This window comes from Grammomys surdaster, unplaced genomic scaffold (assembly GCF_004785775.1).
Source record: "Grammomys surdaster isolate TR1022 unplaced genomic scaffold, NIH_TR_1.0 125876, whole genome shotgun sequence".
Lineage (NCBI taxonomy): Eukaryota > Metazoa > Chordata > Mammalia > Rodentia > Muridae > Grammomys > Grammomys surdaster.
In genome coordinates this window covers 811,070-832,893 of record NW_021620701.1, presented here as the reverse complement: position 1 = coordinate 832,893, position 21,824 = coordinate 811,070, and the positions used below count along the sequence as shown (strand labels likewise).

The following is a 21,824-nucleotide window of genomic DNA, read 5'->3' as shown; positions in this document are numbered from 1 at the left end:
GGAAGTCCTCACATACACAGTCACAGGTTCTCAGAGTAGGAAGTCCTCACATACACAGTCACAGGTTCTCAGAGTAGGAAGTCCTCACATACACAGTCACAGGTTCTCAGAGTAGAGAAGTCATCTCATACACAATCACAGGTTCTCAGAGTAGAGAAGTCCTCACATACACAGTCACAGGTTCTCAGAGTAGAGAAGTCCTCACATACACAGTCACAGGTTCTCAGAGTAGGAAAGTCATCTCATAGTCACAGGGTTCTCACAGTAGGGAAGCTGTGACATTGCTTTTTCTGGTCAAGGTTTTCACCTTGAAACATATGTAGTATCATTTTCTTTTGTCTTAAGGGTGGCCTTCTGTAGGAGCAGCTCTGTCAGGCTCTCAAAATTCCTCAGCCCAGTGTTTCATGGACCCTGGTGAATCTCTAGCCAGATGAAACACATAAAGCAAGTTCACTAAGCTTCCATTTAACGTGTGCATGGTGAGAGTTCTGGCCTAGGCTGCTGTTTGCTGGTACCTTCCAAGCCTTTGGCTGCAGACAGTGGGGAGACATGGCTGACCAGCCTCTGATGTTCTTTTGGCCACAGGGAAGGTAGAGCTGCAGCGTGGGCTGCAGGCTGTCTACCGTGGCATGCCTCTGATATGGACACCAGGCTACCTTGACAGAGCCCTTCAAGTGATGGAGAGGGTGGCCTCCTCCTCTGAAGATCTCAAGCTGTGTAGAGAAGCGGTATGTTTTTCCTCCCCCACTCAGTGGGTCGGCTGGGTGGTTTGAATTTGTTTCCATTGTCCTCCTCCTTCCCCTGCTTTCTGCATTTGTGCAGAATTGGTATTTATTCAGTTTAAAGGGATGAAAAGAAACCACAAACATTTTCAATGTTGCTGTCAAAAAGGCAATGGAAAATAAGATTATTGTTGATTCATACCTCATTATGTAAGAAGAAAACTGTCTGCTCCCTTGAAATTCAAGCTCAGATCAATAAATACCACCCTGTTCACCACCTCCCCCATCCAAAAGGAATTTATGGCGGAGTAATAGAAAACTTAAATAATTTTGCTGGGTTTATCCCTCATGTAATATGGAGAGACTCCATAGCAGCTTTCTTTATTATTCTTGGCTGTTGGTAAAGTATCTGTCTCACAAGCTTAAGTACTGGAGTTCAGATCCCCAGAACCACTCACAAAGCCAGGCACAGTGCAGTTACAGTCCAGTAACGGAGGATGGGAAGCAGGGAGATGTGACCGCTGGAAGCTGGCCAGCTAACCTAGACTATAAAGGTGAGGTCCACATGCAGACACACACGAACACCTCTCACTCTTCAGCTTGCCACACAGGATCTGGGTACCAGAGAAGACGCCATCTTACTTTCTTCCCGTTGGACTGCTCTATAGTACATGGTAATGCTGAATCTATGTCACAAGGTTCTGTCAACATTCAAGGTGTTTGGTTTGCCTGTCTCAAACGTTGTCCCTCCCCCCCCCCCCCGGTGCCAGAGTTCATTTCTTAGTCACCTAAGCGCTTTGACACAGTTCACTGGACTGAGCTTAGACTAGGAAACACTGTGGGCCTTCCACCCAACACGGAGTCAGTGTGTTCCCTCCTGTCCCCACTGTTCTGTCCAGAGACCAGCCCAGACGAGGTCTCATCAGAACGAAAGGTTGCCTTGGAGCTGCTCGTTTGTGTGGCCTTGACCCTGGAAGCCGAGGCTCACCCCTCAGCTTTCTTTTCATCATGAGATGCTCAATCCAGTGCCTACCATGGCACGTTATGCTGACACCTACTGATGTCATTAATGTTCTTTCCCGGTCATTATAACCACGGGACACATACTTCGAAGCTGATATTTAGTGCTGGTGACTGAAAAAAAACACAAAATGATTCATGAATCCTTCGCTGGGGATACATTCCTTCTCATTTTAGCCAACTTTACATTGTCTTTATTCTAACTTACAGGAATGGGGTTAGAATGTCAGTAAGAATGTGCTATGTACCCTGTCTGTGTGTAAAGGTCAGAAGCAGTTAGGCCTTGGAGCACTGTAGGAGCTTCATTCTGCTGTGACACTGGTGGGCTGCATATGCAGGCCTTGCTGCTGTCCCCTTCCCATCTCTGGGGACCAACCCTGCATGAGTTAAGGGAGCTGTACGACACAGTGGGCGAGTCAGAGAACCAAACAGAAAGAACCCCATGTTTGCAGCTGCTCACTATTTAAGTCACACAAGTACCTCATTAAAGTGAATTTTCTGTGTGCATCTCTGACCTTGGCCAGCAGCTCATGTGGATTAGGCTGCTCCCTAATTGATGGCTACTCAGTGACTGGACTCTTGCTCTGGGGGAGGCCTTGCCTATATGCAGCCGCTTTAGTGTGCTTTCAGAGTAGCCTTTTGTTGTCTGTGATGGTCTTTCTTTCCCTTTGTCCCAATTCCAGACTGACTCCAAAGAAAGACATGAAAGTGGGAGAGGTCCTTTAATGCCCATCAAGCATAATTCCTGGGCTCCTCCCTGGTTAATTAAAAACAGATCTACTTTACCATTGTGCTGATTCATTCACACAGGTGCTCCTTAGCTCAGGTTTGTAGCTTCTGTTTTTTACTGAAGCTCCTGCTGTCTGAGGGCAGTGCTAATGTATAACAATGTAATCCTAATGTTTCATTCTTTTTCCTTGTGTACAGCATGAGGACTTGACCCTAGCACTGCATGCATGAACTGCCATTCAGTAACCCCTAGCTATCACCTCAGTGTCGTCCTCAGTCTTGGGGATCCCCCTTGTTTCTTTGTCTCTGGCCTGCACAAAGTCAAGTTTATAACAGATGATGTCATCCTGACGCTCTTGTGCCTATAGCTCGATGTGCTGGACGGAGTCCTGAAGGTGGTGACGTCTCCAGATGGCCAGGCTTCAAAGACACAGCCCGAGGAAGGTGAAGACAGCTTGGGCTCAGCCAACCTGGTGGAGCAGCTAGACACTGAGGAACCAGAACAGTCCAAGCTTCCCCGATACCTGGAGCGGTTTCAGGTGATTCTTAGTCGAAATTGAGCCATTTCCTGCATCAGTCTCACACAAACAATCAAGAATTGCGGTTGTATTGTTTCCCACAGGCCATGGCCTTTCACAAAAACCAGTGGAATTTTTTTTGATTTCATGCTTGAGCTGATCAGTCACAGTTCTGTTCCCTGGGGCAGCCTGGCATTCCCAGTGGTCCCTCATTGGTGCTTGATGGGTAGATGAAGTCTTCTATTAACAACAGCCTGATTCCCACTCAGTGGAAAGTGACCGGTCATTTCTCTACAGTACACCAAGTGTGCTGTATCAGACACCCAGTTAGACATTAGTCACACTTTCAGCAGAGATAAGATTCAGGCATCCTTTGTGGCTCTTGCCTGACAGCTTTGTGCTATTCAGCAGGGCCATTAGAGATGCTGCCTGTGGGCAGGTTTCCAAAACAGCACTGAGCTCTCAAACTGGCGCAGAGCTCTGTGTCACAAATGCTCTGCTGTCCGTGTCAGGGAAGACAACCCATGAGCCTGCTCTCTGCGGTGTTTCTTGTCTCTTTAATACAAAAAGAAGGAAGCACTTTCAGGTTATGACGTCATTATAGGAGCAGGAGAATTTCCCACCCACACCAGCTGCTCCTCTGTACCTTTCCACAGCAGGCAGGAGAACTGGACTCTTACCCGTAAGTCTGGCTCTTCTGAACCAGCAGTGGCAAGCCTTCCCTTAGAACAGGATCCCACTGTAGTTTAGGCAGTTGTCTCTCCCCAGTACTTCTGTAAGGGAAGCCATTGCTTAGCTTCTCTCCGGTAATTTGAAACTAAGAATAAAAAGATTAATGTTCCTATCATACTCCAAGAACAAAGCAGAGTAGAGAACTGATACACAGTCCTTTCTCTTAACTTTGCCTGTCAATGTATGCAACTTAAAGAAAAAAAAATATCACCACACTCATGCTGCCTAAGGTTGCTGAGCCACTGTCAGCTGTCAGTTTTGACTGGCTTTTGTACATTGCAACTCAGAGGATGGAAACCCGTGCCTTCACTAACTTCCAGCCCTCGTACTTCCACAGGACACTTTCTGAGAATTCAGGAAAGAACAGAAATGAATGTCTGTAGCCTGCAATCTGTGACCTTAGCTATGTTAGCAGCTGCAACCTCCCTCCCCCCATTTCCTTGATCCTCACAGGAGGCCTGGGTGGGAGAGTCTCGCTTTACAGGACAGAGCACTGAGTTGGGATTTGGACAAAAGTCAACAGCCTCACAGTTGAGATTCCCTGGGTATCTCTTTGGCCTCAGACTACCTGGAAAATTATGTCAGAAAGAAATTGTTTTCAGTTTACATAGTCTTCCTGTTGCCTGATTTTCATTAGTCTGAGGTAATCTGTTTAGGTCTGTTTTTATAATTAGACCTCAGTCTGCTCCTTGCATCTCATTGGTCTGGTCCCCTTTTGCCATTCTGCCTGGCCAGATCTGATTCTGTACACTAAGTCACCTCGGGGTAAGAACACATGTACAGCTCAGATGCAGCTGGGCCCTAAATGTTGCTCTCTGGTGAGCTGCATCTTGAAACACTTAAATAGATTAATGCTTTTAGTACATATTCCGGAATACTGCACTGACCTACCAGGCTGCCATCTCAGATGGAGCTTTATGCAGGCAGGAGGTAAGGGCTGACCTGTGGGGGAGCACAGCAGGTGGAGGACTACAATGCTCAGTCACTCCAGAAAGCTGTTTAGCATTAGTGACAAATCCCTGAAATGATTTCCATCTGTTGAAAGGAACCAGGGGAAGTCACTTAAATGAAAAGGCAGGTTTCAGAGTCCCGGCTGCCATCTTGATTGCATCCTCCTGCTCAGTTAGGAGCGGGCCTGAGTGGAGACCTTGTGGCTTAAGTAAGACCTGAACAGGAGGGAAGCAGGGCATAGAGGAGGGCAAGTGTGCTTGTGTGTTGAGCTGGGGGGTCGCGTGTGCTGGGCTGCACTGTGCACACCTAGGTTTAACAGCTGAGCTGGGGAACCAGCAAGGGGCAGCTGCAGCTGGAGAGGTGTAGGGCACCTTTTCCTGCAAGCAGATGGCGCGGCTGTTTAGCGGAGGACTCAGTTGCTCTCACTGCCCTCTTTTCTCCTGCCTGTCCCTTACCTTTTCTTTTCCCATTGCTTCCAACAGGCCTCTCTGTCTAAACTGCAGGAGCTGAACAGAGTTGAGTCCGAAAGTCTTTTGACTCTGACCACCCAGCTTGTAAAAGAAAAGCTCCCCGCCTGTGAGGCTGAGGACCTGGCCACTTATGAGCAGAAACTTCGTGAGTGGCACCTGGAGCGGATGCAGTTGATCCAGAGGGAAGAGGAACAGAGGGAGAAGGCAAAGCAAGAGTACCAGGCTCTGAGCGCATCAGAGAAGGCAGCCTAAAGTGCCCCAGGCCACCCCAGCGTTCCGCCAGGACAGGATAGGGCTAGGCCTCTGCTGTCCAGTTCCTCTTCTTACAGGAAGCTGTGCTGTGTGCTAAGACACTGTCTGCCCTTCTAGATGTCAAGGGCCAAGGAACCAAGAAAGTGGCAAACAGTTGGGCTGAAGCCACCAGCTAAATCTCGTATAGGGGCTGTCAAGGCTCACAGTGGAGTCCTGAGTACAGACTGTGGAAATATCGGGTGAGCATGAGGGGAAGCTGTAGCTGAAGAATCAGGTCTGCAGCACAGGTGTTTGAATGATTCCCTGGCCCCGCCCACGTACATGGAACAACAAGCTTCAGGTGCTGATGTTGGTAAACCGAGGACCACCTGCATTCCAGAACCAGGTGCCCTTTAGCCCACTTCCAGTGACTCAGCACGAGTGGCCACAACATGACCGGCCATCGGATGTGACACATTTCCACTGGTAACACTGGTCTCATATTCTCCCTGTGCATATGCGCCATATAGTAAACCTTTATAAAGCTTGCAGCTTCATGGCCTGCCCCCTGCCCATCCCTCCTCAGAGGCAGCCTTTTGAATACCTGCCTCCCCAATAAATCTTTCCCATGTGGTCTGTTGCGTGGTGTGATTTTGTGATGTTCCTTGGCACTCTGGTCACCTCAAGAAACCTTACACCTGAGACCTTGTGCCCATAGTCCCCCTCATGAAGGCAAAACAAACATCCTGGTGATCTGGCCTGCATGCTCACACAGTCCCACTACCTCTTTCCCATCATGCCCTGCCCTTCTCTTTCCCGTTTGGGAGAAGCCCAGCACAGAAGGTCTCCAGACCACAAGCTCACTAGATTTCTGACTACAGGTATCCACAGTGACACTTACATAATGTAAAAGCTTTGGGGGAGAAACTTGGCCCAGAGTGTGAAACCCTTATGCCATGACTTCAGCATATCGGGATAACTTTCCACACATTGTCAAATATGTAAATGAGCCTTGGTATGCGTGTATGTGCATAGACAACTTTAGAGCAGACATTTCTATTAAAGGAGAGAATGAAGAGAGGATGGTGTTAAACCTGAGAATTGCAAAAGAAATACCAGTTCCACAATTTTTGAGCCAAATTTGAAGTAATCTTTAATACTAGCCAAGATGATGGGCTCTGGCCAGAACCATTCCAGAGTTCCTAGAAAATAGAAAGTCACATTTTGCTAAGGCTTATAGAGGCATACCCACAAGGCTACTGCATTTCCCATCAGGTCCAATCAGGGACAAGCATACATCCTGACATACTTCCTGCCCACGTACATCCCGCCCACATGTGATCAAGCACATCTGGTGCAGATGGGACAGACAAACATAGGACAAACAGAAACTTCTGTTTAACTCTCTTAACTGCAAACAGAACCATTAACCTGAAAGGCATATTGTTCCTGTCTTGGTCTCCTATTAACTTGTTAGGTTTATTGTTCTTATTTCTGTTTTTGGAACAAGTGTGTAGGTGATAGAATTCAGTGCAAACTGTCAGAAGATGTGATATTCCGGGAAACCTCTCTGGGAGAGGGTCAGGGGACTTCGGCCTGCCATGTAATGTTGCCTTTAAGTGCCATGGGACATCTTTATTCAAGATTGTACCCTTTTATCAGAACGTATAGAAAGAAAGACATTAAAATAATTCCAGAAGATTTCTGTCTGAGGAAAAGGAGAAAGAGGGTCTTGTCTTTCTCGTTATTTTTACTGTTTGGGGCAGCAGTTTTAGCCCTCCTCTGTCAGACTAGGACAGGTAGTGGTGACAATCTTTACTCACAGTCCTCACAGACGTCTTGAAGGAGTGCCATCATCCCATGCTATAGGAAGGGAGATAAAGCTGAGGACCTCCGCTGAGCTCAGTTGCTGCTGCCCCAGCCTGCACTGTGTCCTCCAGGTGTAATCTCAGACAGGGTCTTCCAAGCTGGCAGCATTGACAGGGAGAGGTCATCACAGACGTCAGGTCTGGTATTCAGATTATCAGAGGCAGGGTTTTCTCCATGATAGATCTGGGATCAATCCAGTGACAACCAAGGATGTGTATTGTTGTCGAAGCATCTTGTTTATTCGTGGGCTCTTAATTTTGCCTTTGTTCCTCTTCCCTTTATACCCCTGTTGCAGTCCCAATCCTTGCTCAGAGAGAGGACATTCCTGTCCTAGTAGGAGCTTGCAAACTTCCCCCCCCCTTAGAATCTTCTGTGACAGTGTCCCCTTCCTGATAACTCTCGGCTTTCCAGTCTGTTATCCCTTACCCATGCACCTGTCTCACTGAGGCTCCTGCCTGTAGCTATCCTCTGTTCCTTCCACTGATGTCTCTGCCTGAGAGAATCGGGGGCAGACTGTCTGAAGTATTTGAACTGAAATGCCTGTCTGCTTTTATCTCATACCATGAACCCTGTTGAAGCAGCTTATCCCCTGCAAACCCTTCATCTGTACCCTGTCACCCAAACTTGATCTTCAGAATCTGGGTCCTTACTTGCTTCCCTACAACCTAGACTCCATGGTAAGCCCAGGAGAAGCCTGATGTTTCTATTAGCATCTTTTCTTCCTTCCTACTTTATTTGGGCCTACTTAGCATCCATGGGCCTACATCTGGAACAGTCTTAACTATATCCTCTAATTGTAGCCCTAAAGAATCTAGCCTTAGTTGGGAATAAGGCCTTTTGTGGAGGGTATCGTATTAAAATGAGATTAGTAATCCACTAAGACTAGCGTTCTTTAAGGAGGGCACTGTAAATGCAGAGACAGGAGAAAGGAATGGAAGGAAGGAAGAGGGTGACTATGGTAAGTGGAGCAGCCACACGCTATAGGAGGCCCAACAACCTCCGAGGATGGACGAAGCAAGGGAAGAGTTTCTCCTGGAGCCTTCAGACAGCTCAGCCCTACCATGACTGGACTCCAGACCTTGAACTTCCAGAATATTCCATCAACTTCTAAGCCCCTCAATGTTGGGTTCTTCTAACAGTAGCCTTGGGCGTAACTGATATATCATGATTGGTTTTCTTTTTGTTTGCTTCAGAGGTAGTGTCAGTGTACAGAGTAATAATTTGACGCTAACTGAATTCCTCTTCATAGTTATGGCTGTCCTCTGAACTCATTGGTCATGTGGTTAGTGTCAGACTCATTTTGACCTTAGCAGCCTCGCCACTCCAAGTGAGCCCAAGACGCTTTCACCATGAGAACCGAGGAGATGCCTCCTGCTTTGTCAGGAAAATGGGGCCACATCACATAGCCATGACCCTTCTGGACCCCTCACAGTATCCTACCCCCTGTCATTTCTACATCTCCACTCAAGTGATACCTTTCTATTCTCTTCCTCCTTGACAAGGAGGACTCATTCATAGCCTCCATCTATACTTGCTGATGCTTCTGGGACCACTGGGAATCCCATTTCCCATTTCTACGTGGCATCATCCCTACTGACTTCAGCCATCTAGGTCCGAAGTCTGACTCCAATCCCCTTTTATCCCTCCCATCATTAATCTAGCTCCACCTTCCCCTCCCTTATGTCAGCAAACGGCTTGAGAATGTGGGTGCTGACCAGCTGGTGGCTCATTGGTTAGCCCTGGGGAATTTGCCTCTTGGCCTTATCAGTCCACAGTACAGCATAGTGTTTCTTCAACTACAAAAAATTACTTCTTGGTGAACTTCTCCACTTGGCCCCACCGACCACCATCTGATGAACTTGTGCTCTGCCTCACACATACTCTGCACAGTTATTTGTTCAGCATGTCTGTATGCATCGCACTATGATAAATGCTATGGAACAGGCAGAGGTGAGTAATACAGATGCTACCTTCAATGAATTTAGGTTCAGGGGGCTGGAGATGGCTCAGTGCTTAAGAGCATACATAGGCTGCTCTTCCAGAGGACCAGCCAATGTCCAGTTTCCAGCACCCACATGGTCACAGCCATCTCCAATGCCAGTTCTAGGGAATCTGGTGCCCTTATCTGGCCTCTTTGGGTAGTCAGGCACACATGTGGTACACAGACATACATGCAGACAAATACACATTAAGTAAAAATAAACCTTTAAAATTAACACCATTCTAGAGGCAGAGGGGGCTGGCTACCCACATCTGTCAACACAGAGCTAAGAAGTATGAGGCACAGGTACAGTGATGGGGAGCTATAGAAGAGCCCGGCAGGCTGGAAGGCAGAAAAATACTAAGGATGTATTTTCCTTATGTGCTATGTGCTTTGAATTAGCCCCCCAGGTGCCACAAGCTGTCATGTGTACATGGCCTTGTGGGTACAGTCTTGTACAGAGTAAAATGTGCTCTTGGGTGGGAAAAAAAAAAGCATTTTAAATTGAATGAAAATGAGCAGAGTGGGCTAAACCTATTAGAGCCTATAACTGTAGCGGGAAGGGAGGAGCTAAGATAGGAAAGGAAGAGGAGGAGTAAGGAGAGGAAGAGGGGGAGGAAGAGGAGGAGCGAGGTCAGAGATGTAAGAGGATGGAGAGCCACACAGGTATGGAGAGCAGTCCTGGGTAACAACTTATATTTAGGTTAGTTAATTGGAAAACACCTCTAATTGTACGGGCATATTGTTATTGAGCATTACCAAACATATAAAGCCTTTGATTGATTAATATTTAAGCACTAGAGTCTCATTTCCTACCGAGCCCGCGTGAATGATGGGATGGTCTGGGCACAGCCCAGCTTTGTGGAGACAGTGTGGAAGATTGGCAGAGCCATCTCCCACACTGGGATCTTGTGGGTGGCAGAGCCAGTGTCTCTGGCCACCTGAGCCACGGCAGCAGCAAGAGCACTCCGCTGCTAGCTCATGGCGGCAGACCTAGGCTAGTTGGGAACATGGTGGCTGATTAAGAAAAGCCAGATTGAATGCCGCTGGTGTTACATATCTCCCGCAACATATAACCTATTCACCTTACAAAAAAACCAAAAAAAACCAAAAAAACAAAAAAAAAAACAAAACCAACCAACCAAACAAACAAACAAACAAACAAAAAAACAGGGAAATACAAGTGCTTTATGTCCTCTCCTTAGGGCTTTGTTGGCACCAACCTTGGCCTTGTGTTTAAATGCCATTTACCAGGCTATAGATATCTGATACAGTGGGACAATTGCAGATTGTGAGTGTGGGTATATGCCATATGTTCTCCTTCATGTGTGTGTGCACACATGTGCATGTGGAAACCAGAAGCTGTCAGTCATGCTCTCTCACTGAATATCAATTCAGTTAGGCTGGCCATTGAATTCAAAGCATTGAGGATTCTCTCTTTCTCTCTCTCTCTCTCGCTCTCTCTCTCTCTCTCTCTCGCTCTCTCTCTCTCGCTCTCTCGCTCTCGCTCTCTCGCTCTCTCGCTCTCTCGCTCTCTCACTCTCTCTCTGCCACACACATACGCACACACACACACACACACACACCACTGGAGTCACAGATGTAGATCTTATTGAGTGACTTAGATTGTGACTCAGGTCTCCATGCTTGCATAGCAGACACTCTACCCACTGCACCATTGGGCCAACCCAAGGTTGTAAGAAATCGCCGGTGGCCTTGAAAAGTGAACAGATTTTAGCTCCTTTTTACCTTGACTGAAAACCTCCAGCTCTGACTGCCTCCTGGTTTTGCTTTCAATACTGATAACACAGTGTGCTATTTTTAAATTTTTTCTACTGCAGCTGTATGATGCCCATTGAGGAATCCTTCACTACTGTGTATAAGGCTCATTTTTAGACGCCTATGTCATTTGGGTCACCCGGGTGTGGGTGCAGTCACAGGTTGAGGTGTAGGCAGGTGTGCCTGAGAAAGAACACAGGATGTGGAAGTGAGCCTGGCAGAGACACACCCTCCAAGGGCTGTCCCCACCTGCTGCTGATGCCCAGAGATGCTCAAGGCTCTTCCTCATAACCAATGCCGGGGACCTGAGGCTGGGACTCTATCCCTGCGACATTCTGATGGCTCTGAGTGCTATGCTTCCTCTGCCTCTGTGGACTGTGACCCTCTGCTGGGTCTCCTGGCTTCCTGTGATGTGTGCACTACTCTAACAGGCCCATTTTCCTGAAACTGAGTCTGTAGTTCCTGGCATACCAGAAAAAGTGGGTTAGGGGTTTCAGTTCTGCTCTGCGTGGCTCTTCCCTATCTCTGGGCTCTTCTGACTGGTTTGGTAGGTAAGGCAGTTTTGTTATGTAGCTCAGGCTAGCCATATGCTCATGATCACCCATCCTCTGCCTCGTAAATACTGAGATAGCACATATGAGCACCAGAGAAATGGGTACCATTTTGAACCAAATGGAACCACTGAACAAAAGAGAATATTCATTTTGATTTCCTCCTGACCCTGCTCCCCGCTGCCATGGGGTTGAACCCAGGGACCCACCCTTGTTCCTCTAGGTTCTTATGAACTATCCTCAGGGTGAGTTTGCCACACCCCTTGGAGTGTTAACCCCTCCCCATTTTATTCTGAATGAATTCCCTGAACTCATCAGTGGCACTGGACTTTAGATTCTACAAAGACAGGGGCTCTTACCTTTTCAATTACTGTATCCAGAGAACAGTCATCAGTGTGAGGAAAGCACTTATATTTATTTATTGAGGAACATTTTCTCTAAGATTGAAAGTCTGGGTACCGGGCTGTATCATTCTCTCAAGAGAATGCCCCACAAGGAAACCTCTGTGGGTGATTCAGACCGAGTGAATTTTGTCAGATAGGTGTTTTATGGAAAGGGAGGACATATCAGAATTATCACTGACTCAATTGTATCCTACTTATCTGTCTCCAAGCAGACAACTAGGAGGTGAAGACGCTAGACACCTGCACCACTTTCCCAGCAAAAGCTTGCATTTATCGATTGTTCATAGCCAAGTGGCATATTAAACGCTTTACAAGCATTGTTGTATGTAATCCCTAAGAACGTGGTGAGAATTCTTACAGCTGTGCTTCACACGACAAAAAAAGGAGATCTTAGAAAAGTGCTGAAGCACTGAAGCCTCTCTCGGTGGGCTGGAGGGCCGGAGTCAAGTCCGATCAGAACTGGCAGGACACGCATGCACGGATGCACCCACCTGCATGCAAACACACACACACACACACACACACACACACACACACCCCCCCGCGCGCGCGCGCGCGCGCGCGCTAGAAGGCAAGGACTTCGATGAAGTGACCCCCAAGAAGGCACATAAAGAGGGAAAAAGTTCCACAGGGAAAACCAACAGGGAATGCTCAATGAAGTGGGGGCAGGGTGGTCTCAGTCCTGCTGCGGACGCTCTATGAGTCCAGTGTGTACCAGAGCTTTCACCAAGGGGCATGGCAGTCAAGAACATATGTATGAACCCCATTCCTTCACTGGCTAGTGACACTGCTAACCTCCTCCTGGCATATTACCACAGCCCTAGGTGTGAGAGCGAGACCCACCCATCGCCTGTGGCAGCTCTCTATGGGAGCCTGGGGTAAACTCAAGGCTGTGCTTATCCCCCCACCCCGAATAATTTCCCTCCAGGGCACTTTTAGAAATGTTTGTTGGTATTTTTGACACTCAGCTGAGGGGCTGCTATTGGGATCTCCTGAATAGAGGCCAGGAATGCTGTTAAATATCTCAGAGGGCACAGGAGAGTGTACTGTCACGTACCCCAAGAACCCCCTAGTCCAAAATATTAATAGTTCAGAACCCTTGGCTAAGACCTATGGCCAGGGTACCCATGGGACTTCCTGAAGTGATAGAGATTAAACTAGGAGGGCAGTAGAGGTTTTCTTTTCTGACTGAATATGCATATGAAATACACATAGCAGGAACATCACTATTCTTTCTGAACACGATTCCTCAAGGAAATGGGCAAATGGTGACTTACACGAATGTTCCGCCCATGTGTAACTAGGCTAGAAGTCTAGAGTTCTCAAATGAAGATGCTGTTGCATTGACCACGGGAGTGAGGGGGCGTGGGATTCTGTGGACAATATCCTGACTGGGTGTGGCTGAGAAGAGGTAACTCACGTCTGAAGTGGCCTCAGCTTTGGCTTTAGTGAATCATAGCAGCAGAAAATGTGATGTGAACGTGAACTGACAATGATAAATATTGTAAAATCCCACTTTATAAACGAGGGCCATGAGGAAGGCTCTCCAACAGTGTAAACCTAGAAGCTTGCCTTGTAGTCTAGCAACTTCTGAGCTCAAAAATAACCTTTTCCCACTCTGATTTGGCTTTTGCTTATGGCCCAAGATGCTTTTGCCTGTGCAATATTGAGGAAGTTAAGAAAAAATAATTGTGGCAATGCTCCTCAGACCATGTCAATAAAATATGTTTAAATATTTACTTTAAGCAAGGTCATTACTTATGTCATGTGCTTATTGAGAGGGGTACACACATTAGATTCCAGATCTGCCCTTGACATGTTCAGAAAACAGGGAGTTTATTCTTGTCAAACACATCTGGAAATAAATTCCATTATGAGATTTAAATTATGAATCAAGGGCTGTGGAGAAAATCTATATAAGATTTATAAAAAGAAACTGTCTTTTGATTACCTAATGGTAGAAAAGCATTTGCTCCTCCCCCCCTTCATCTCCAGAGTTCAAAATATTAATCCTTAAAACACCCTAAGGACAGTCTACGACATGAAGGTTCTCCCCGTATGCTAGGTCACTGCTGGGGTGCGTGCCTCCAGGGTGTGGCTCATCAGCCATCAAATGCCCACTTGGTTACAAACATCGTGTTCAGAAGTCTCTTTCTTGTGGGCACACAGTCCCTCCCCTGAGGAGCTATTGGCTTGACTATAAAAGACACGGAAAATAAGTTGCAAAAATCAGCTGGGGCCCTCTTGGCTGATCACTCATAGCCAGGGAGCCCACCATGAAACACGTGATCCTGGAGGCTAAGGCCAAATGACAAAGGAGCCAAAGATGTCTCAACACACGAGTGAACTTTTGCCACTTTGTATTTTATTGTGGAACTGAGTTTCTGTTTTTTTTTTCCTTTACATCAAATATCCTCGATAGAAGAGGGGATATTGCACACAAATATCATAAAAGCACTACATATTACTTTCACTGGAAACTAATTTTTCTACATTAGATATGACTGGATAGGATGGAAGTGATGCAGGATAAGACATAATACCATACACAGCTTCAGACCGACACAAACACCATTCAGAACGAGAGAGAGAGCGAGCTTCTCCACAGCCGGGCTTACGACTGCACGCTGCCTGCAGGCGCATGCGGGAAAGCAAGGACCGTGGCAATGCGGGCGGGCGGCAGAGCCACTTCTCCAGGGCTCCAGTTTCGGGAGCTCCACACTGCGGAGAAGCCGATTATTAGCTGTTGTTTTCCTTCCTTTTCAGTTTTTGATGCTGCCTTTGAAATGAATTCATAAAGTCCCGGTTTTGGTTTTTGTTTTCTTTGAAATAGTGAATAGTTTTAATACCAGAGGAATAAAACCTAATTGCTACCAAAGCGGTGCTCACCCCTGGGCTGCTTTTGGTGTGTTGTTCAGCTGGTTAAATGATAAAAGCTTACAGTTCCTCTCACGTGGAAACAGAATCGTTTTCTCCTAAATCTGAAGTATGAAAGGAAAAAAAAAGAAGAAGAAGAAGAGAAGGAAGGTCATTGTCCTAACTCACAAATGTCATTGCCAAGCAGGGACCTCCTATGACAAATGACAGAGGAGGTGCAGGAAAACAACTCTGGAATTGTAGCGCCGCTCCAGGAGCTAAGATTTGTAACAGAAATGGGAGGTGGTAAAATTTCCATTAGCAAATGATTAAATTTATAAAATGAGTATTAGAAAGCTCCTAAATTTCATAAGCTATTGGAAACACTTAAAACATTCATATACACTGGGGAAACCATTCACTATGATAATGTAACGTTAAGAAAAAAATTTTTTTCTTTTGAATTCCATGGAAAATGGTGTTTGGGGCGAGGGGTCGGTCACTGTGTCCAGTCCCATCACAAGACTGAGAAAGCATGCATGGGGGTCGGGGTTTGGAAAAAGAGGACAGAATTAGTTAAAATTGAAATGGAGGATTATCTCTAAGATTTAGTCTCTGTAGAATTTTGTTTACAAACACTACCAAAAAGGTCATGATCAGGAGTGCTAGCTCAATAGAATTCCATCATTTAAACAGGGTGGAAACGCCTTCCACTCAAATATTCAATCTATACAATTGGATTAAGAATCGTATGCACAAATCTTCTCGAAGTCTGTGTCGGTTTTAAGCTCTCACCACAAATGTACGCAGTCCATTGTGGTGGCTACCTCTAAACTAATTGTGTATGTATGGAACTAGCAAGATCAGATTAGCCACACAGGTAGGAGAGGTGCCTGGGAGGTCAGGAACCACCCATAAAGCAAATGGACTTTACCCTGGTGTCCTCGGCTCTGTAGCCATCATGGAGGACAGGGGGTGCAGGAGGGTGCTGTCAGATTGTGTAGGAATCAGAGCCAGTGGATCAGTGACAGTTTTGAAAAGTATTTTCCCCATTAGACTCTCTAAAAACAATAAGAAGTATGGGGTCGAGTGGTTACAACTGAAGGCTGGCTATGGCTCTTCTAAGGTATTTATATTTTTTTAAACAAAATAATATAAAGGCTAAATAAATTTAAGCTAGAAAACTGGAAAATAACTCTCCATCTTCTATGAAAGAAAAGTCAACCAGAGGTCTGGATTTGGCAAGAAGGCTAGAAACTGTTTCTCTTTGTGTGCATTACGTGGACCAACCCAACAGCTACCATTAAGTCACTAGCTTGTGTGTATTCAGCTTGTCTGATGACATGAGAAGCAGAGGAGCTTACAGTCAATGAAGTCCGTTTTCATCACAATGACTTTTCCATCAGATAGGACGTTTTTGTACCTTTAATGTGTCACTTTTACGGGTTTGAAAGAAATAGGATAATAAATAAAAGCTGCATTCCTAGAGACACCTAACAAAAATAGAATATTAACTTTCTTTAAAAAATTAAACATTTGGGAAATGTGATTCACAGCATTAAGTAGACTGCATGGGTCCTCAGTGAGGGAACCCTGGAGAAATATTGTTTAAACCCTCAGAGTAAATAGCAGTGCGAAACAGATACTTCACAGACGAAAATAAACTAAAATGTCAATTTTGAAATAAATAACTAACATAGAAAATAAAATGAGGTCCTTGTTCACTACCCCGTAGATCTGCAGAAGACGTAGTGTGACCGAGCACAGCACAGCTGTCACTGAGAGGTTTGCCACCTCTGAACCCTGGTACACGGATCTGCTGCTTGAAACTTGGCGAAAGTTTTCCTCATGATCTGTCGTCTCAAGTCTGTGGTTCAGTGATGACAGCGACGGACGTTATGTTGAACTCTCTACATGGTGAACATAGGAGTTGAGAATTCATTTGTTTTCAATCTATTATTTCTTTCACTGAATGTTTTCCAGAAAAGAAAACCCCCAAGCAAACTGGTGCTGGGGTGCTTCTGAACTTGGCTCCTTTACCTCATGGTGAATAATCTTGAAAGGAGGAGGGGATAACACTGGGTGATACCCTGAACAGTAGCCTACCCTGCCTCCTACTCACTCCCAAAAAGCACAGACTCACACTTTCACGGTATGAGAGTCGAAGGGAGGTACCACCGTTTCCGGTAGTGACAGGTTTTTAAATAAATATCACAACTTCAATATCAGACTTCAAATCTTGCCAGAACCTCAAAAAACTTCAATTTTTGTCTTACAAAAACACTTAAAATAATAATTAAAAAAAGACCATTGCTTCAAATTTTTCTTTGCTTTTTCCTGTAAATGAAAACATTTGTTAAAAAGTTCATCTATGAAAAGTCCTCACGTAGCTAAAAACAAAAACAAAAACAAACAACTTCTGTACATGTGTTCCCATGTGTTGAAATTAATGGAAAATTAAAATAGCCAATGTAAGACAAAGGAAGGCAGATACTATACACTTGCTGAGAACCTCTTCCACCGTAAGATTCACTGTCTTCCTGGTTCTGATCATAGAAGCCATTTCAGTCTTGAACTTGAAGCATTAAAGAAGCTAAGAAAGGTGCAACTTAATTGGCTGAGTGGCCACGGGTTCATCAGAAGTGGTGATGTTCACCAAGCATGACTCTGCACTAAACCATTGGGCCAATCAGATGAGCTTCTGGTACTTTCCCTCCCCACATGCTCCTTTACCTGGAGTATCTACAATCCTACATGGATGCTTTAAAAACTTGCTGTCTCACATTAAAAAATAAGTGCATCGGGTATCTTTGTACATTCAAGTCACTTCCTAAGGCAAAATGTCTCCCGTGTGTACTCCCAACTGCTTTGGTATTTGCTTCAGTTAACTGGGGTGGACTTGGGTGTTGCTGCATGCAGGTTGACTTGGTGTGGACTTAGGTAGACAAATGCTGGGAGCATGCCTTAGATCAACCTACTCGTGTGTTTGAAAAGTCTGAGAGTTCTGAATGGGGCTCAAGTCACTCGCTTGTCCGGTCTACACTTGCTACATTATGCCGTGTGCAGCCTTTATAGCAAAGGCATATGAATTAAGGCGTGAAAAATCTCATGCCCTCGTAACAGGCTTCTTTCTTTCTGTTCTTTAGAAACATGCTTTAGGAGATTAAGACTCTTTCTGATGACTCTGATGATAATGGAAAACTCCACCTGTGTAGACCACAGAATAGCTGTGGTCTGAGAAATGCAGACCTAATTGCTGGTGTCTTCTCTATGCCCCATCCTGCCCACTCCCTCTCCCTGGGCATCTCATCAGAACTCTCCACCTTTGTCTCTTGCATCCTTTTTCTTTCCGATTCTTCCTCTCTCACTCTCTCTCTCTCTCTCCTGCAGTCTCTTTGTCCCTCTCTCTCACTTCTCTCCCTCCCCTCCCGCTGACTCTCTTTCCCTCTCTCTTTCTCTCTCTACGATAAATGCCAATACCTAGCAGAAGTCAGTTGGGTGCGCGAGTGCATGGCTTCCGAATGTTCAGCAGAGATGAACGGGGGGTAGGTAATTCTGCAGTAACTTGAAATCTATTGTGGGAATATGGTTACTTCCCTTAGCGGTCGGCAAAAATTGAGCGGTGACTTGCATCACCGTGACACAGTATAGCATCTGGCAGGTAATTGTTCAGTGACTTAATTAGATGAATGGACGTTTTAGAAAAGGTAGTTTCAAATTCAAGAATTTCTGGAAACACAGTTCAAATCCTGTGGTGAGGGCCGGCTGTGGTTTCTACAGTTCTATCTTGCATGCAGGGAAGGACTCGTCTTGCATGACCACTGTACTACTGCTTGCTAAGACCATGATGTTGAGGTCCTGCTGCTTCTCATGGGTCTCCTGGTACCACTCCCTCATCACCTCGGAGTCATGTGTTGGGATCAGAGTCACCTACAGAGGAAGAGAAAAGATGTTCAAAGAGCAGCAGGGATAGATGCCAGGAGTAAAAACAGAACCAGGTGTCTGTTGGATCACTAGCAAAAGGGAACAAAAGAAAAAAATGCTGTTTTCCCTGGAAATTGCCAATGAAGTTTCCAACCAAGCTGTAAAAATTAGAAGGTTTTTTTTTCAATTATTTATTTTTTTTGGGGGGGGTCACTGAGAGGAGGAGTTGGAGCCTAGAATCTGACTCACCTAGGAACTTGTAGTTCATTCATGTAAATTTCACCGATGGTTTCTGAATGCAGTAGTGTTGAGAACTATCTGGGTTAGGTATCATTTCTCATGTTTCCATTAGCATGGGGCATATGTTGTACAGACTACACTCCATACTGAATGTAAGAGGTTTTATACTGTAGCTCAAACCCTCAGAAGCTTACCCGTTGGCCTGAAAACATAGACTGTGGGCTGTTGGAGTGGAGGACTAATCAGTACTTCTCATGTGAATACTGTGGAAGTACTAGAAAGCAATCTCATGGAAGATGTGAGCACAGGCTGCGAAACCATAAATCAGATAACCAGTGATCAGAGCCCAGTACAAACATGGAGACTGGATGGTTTTTAGCCAGCCCTGAGGGGCCGGAGCTTACTAATACCCTGAGAGACAATGGCACCACTCTAGAATTCCACCTGGAGACTCGATCCTCACATACCTTGCACAGTGACTATGTTCCTAGCTTTAGTCTACTGCTGAAATACAAATGAGAAAAGACAATTCCTTAGTAGCAATTCCACAGGCTCGGGACAACTTTGATTCATACATACAATACTCAGAATGGGGGGGGGGAGCAGCAGGGGTAGGGACAGCAATTCATTTTAGGTTATTTTATCAATGCATTGGACTGCCTCCACTGCCACTAGTGAACCTGTCAAGAATGTCACCTTGGGCTATCTTCTGTATGTTAAACTGACCTTTTATTTGAACTTTTATATGAACTGCAAATTCCTAGCTGATTTAGATTCTAGGCTCCAACTCCTTCTCTCAATGAGGAAAAAAAAAAACCTTTTAATTTTTACAGCTTGGTTGTAGTTCCTGGAAAAGATCAGTTGAAGACTTCACTGCTATATTTCACATGCAACAGGCACCACACGTGGGTCCGCCATCACAGAGACGCCTGTCTAAACACGCTTCTTTCCCTTTGCCTCTAGAACTAGCTCAAGTGCAGCTCAGACATGAGCCTCATGTTCTTACCTGCATGTTGCTTCCCCACTGAGCCTTCCCTTCCAGCAAGGCATCCAGGACAGCCCGGCTGGGCTCCTCCGCGGCAGGGTCGTTCCCACTCACCACGTAGTAAGATGACCTCACTCTCTTGAAGAACTCGACATCAACGTTCTTACTGCTGCTGTGGTTGGGAATATAGCATAGGTCCAGGTACACGGGGAGGCCTGGAGGCACGGCGGACGACTTGGCCGTCTTAGTGGATCCTGACCCTTTGGTAACAAAGACAAAGCAAGGGCCATAGCAGTGTGAAGACACAGACACATCCACGGATCCCCAGCTGGGGCCTCTGGGGCTTGGAAAGGATGGTAGGAGTCCCAGTTCCCTGGCATCCCATATAGGGCCTCAAACACTAGGAAATTAACACTAGGAGAAATTATACCACGCTTCTTTATCATCTCAATAGGACACTGAGAACGAGTCACATCCCTTCGCAGACAACCCATTAGGAAATAAAAAGAGTTTCCTGGACCTTGTTTTTGTTTTTTTTGTTTTGTTTTGTTTTTAAAAAAGGGAATTAGTTCCAGGTGGTAGTGGTGCATGTCTTTAATCCCAGCACTTGGGAAGCAGAGGCAGATGGATCTCTGTGAGTTCAAGGCCAGGGTGGTCTACAAAGTGAGTTCCAGGACAGCTGGAGCTGTTACATAAAGAAACCCTGTCTCCAGAAAACCAAAAGAAAAAAAAAGGGGGGGGGATTAAATAAACTAGTACTCTTCATCCAAAGGATCTACTAATGTATATTTTAGTTTACAAAGCTCTATAAGATGGAGTCTCAACCTGTGGATCCTGATGCTATGTGGAGCTGAACAATAAACATGAATGGACCGATATGTTTTTCAACAGTAAGAAATTTCTGATCACCCATTAAAATTCATTTAAAATCGGATGTCACGATGCACGGGGTTTGTGGTCATGCTTGCAGCCTGGCTCACACAGCCACACGGCAGCCCTGGTTCTGGTCCCACAGTGTGTCTGCTGCACACTGTGTTGCTGTCCTACTGTGCAATGCAGTGGACGGTGTCTTAAACACATCACTATTGTAGAAACAGAAGAGCTGAATTATGAATTAAGGTTTCGCATAATTTTCTACCATTGCGTCAGCACGTATCACACTAGTGTGTCTTGGGATTGGCTCATGCTAGAATGTTTGATTTAAAAATAAAACACTGCTATGTGCGTTAACGACTTGAGCTACAGGGGGAACATGTTTAAGAAATTTGGGGCTAGAGCTGGGAAATAGTTTCCAACAGTTTTGGAAATGGCAAGAACCTATCTCACAAAACAAAATAAAAGTCTCAAGTCATCCCTAAGGAATGGAGACCGCTGGGTACCAGAGGCAAGTCAGGAACCATCAGACCGCTGGGTACCAGAGGCAAGTCAGGAACCATCAGACTTTCTAATTAGCTCCTGTTGAGCAGGAGTCTGAAAAATCACTGTGCTAGCAAGGCTATAGGTAGGAAGGAGAAACAGCTTTAATGTTTTCCTCTTTTTCTACTCGACAGTTATTTGTCAACTGGAATTACACTGTTCTCGAGCAGGTAAGAAAACACAACAGATGTTTCAATGGGCATATATTGCCTAAATGACAGGTTTTTTTTTCTTTTTTTCAAATATGACTATTTTTAAAATTTTACAGAAGAAATAAATATTGGGCCTAGACAAAATTCTAGGTTTGCCAGGGAACCTCTGGTTTGTCATAGGCCTTTGGGAGCTCCTGACCTATTACCCCGATGTGATCTTTAAGGTCATTAAAAAGGTTTGCGAGAGGCTTGCAGCAGCTATCCAGAATGCCACTAACCTAGCAATCCCACCAG

General features: G+C 45.6%; 2 protein-coding genes across 2 annotated transcripts in view; one reads left to right on the top strand and one right to left on the bottom strand.

Moving 5' to 3' along the window:
• The window catches only part of Mrps27 (mitochondrial ribosomal protein S27), a 72,275-nt gene extending 66,266 nt beyond the window's left edge, over positions 1–6,009 (top strand). Inside the window, exons 9-11 of the mRNA XM_028790202.1 lie at positions 586–728; positions 2,840–3,010; positions 5,155–6,009. Of these exons, the coding sequence (XP_028646035.1) occupies positions 586–728; positions 2,840–3,010; positions 5,155–5,394 (554 nt within the window). The 3' untranslated portion in view covers positions 5,395–6,009. The remainder of the gene's footprint in view (positions 1–585; positions 729–2,839; positions 3,011–5,154) is intronic.
• Positions 6,010–14,282: 8,273 nt separating this feature from the next.
• Positions 14,283–21,824, bottom strand: part of Map1b (microtubule associated protein 1B) — a 96,583-nt gene continuing 89,041 nt past the window's right edge. Inside the window, exons 6-7 of the mRNA XM_028790198.1 lie at positions 19,984–20,222; positions 14,283–18,743 (exon numbers count right to left, since the gene is read on the bottom strand). Coding sequence (XP_028646031.1) covers positions 18,588–18,743; positions 19,984–20,222 — 395 coding nt within the window. The 3' untranslated portion in view covers positions 14,283–18,587. The remainder of the gene's footprint in view (positions 18,744–19,983; positions 20,223–21,824) is intronic.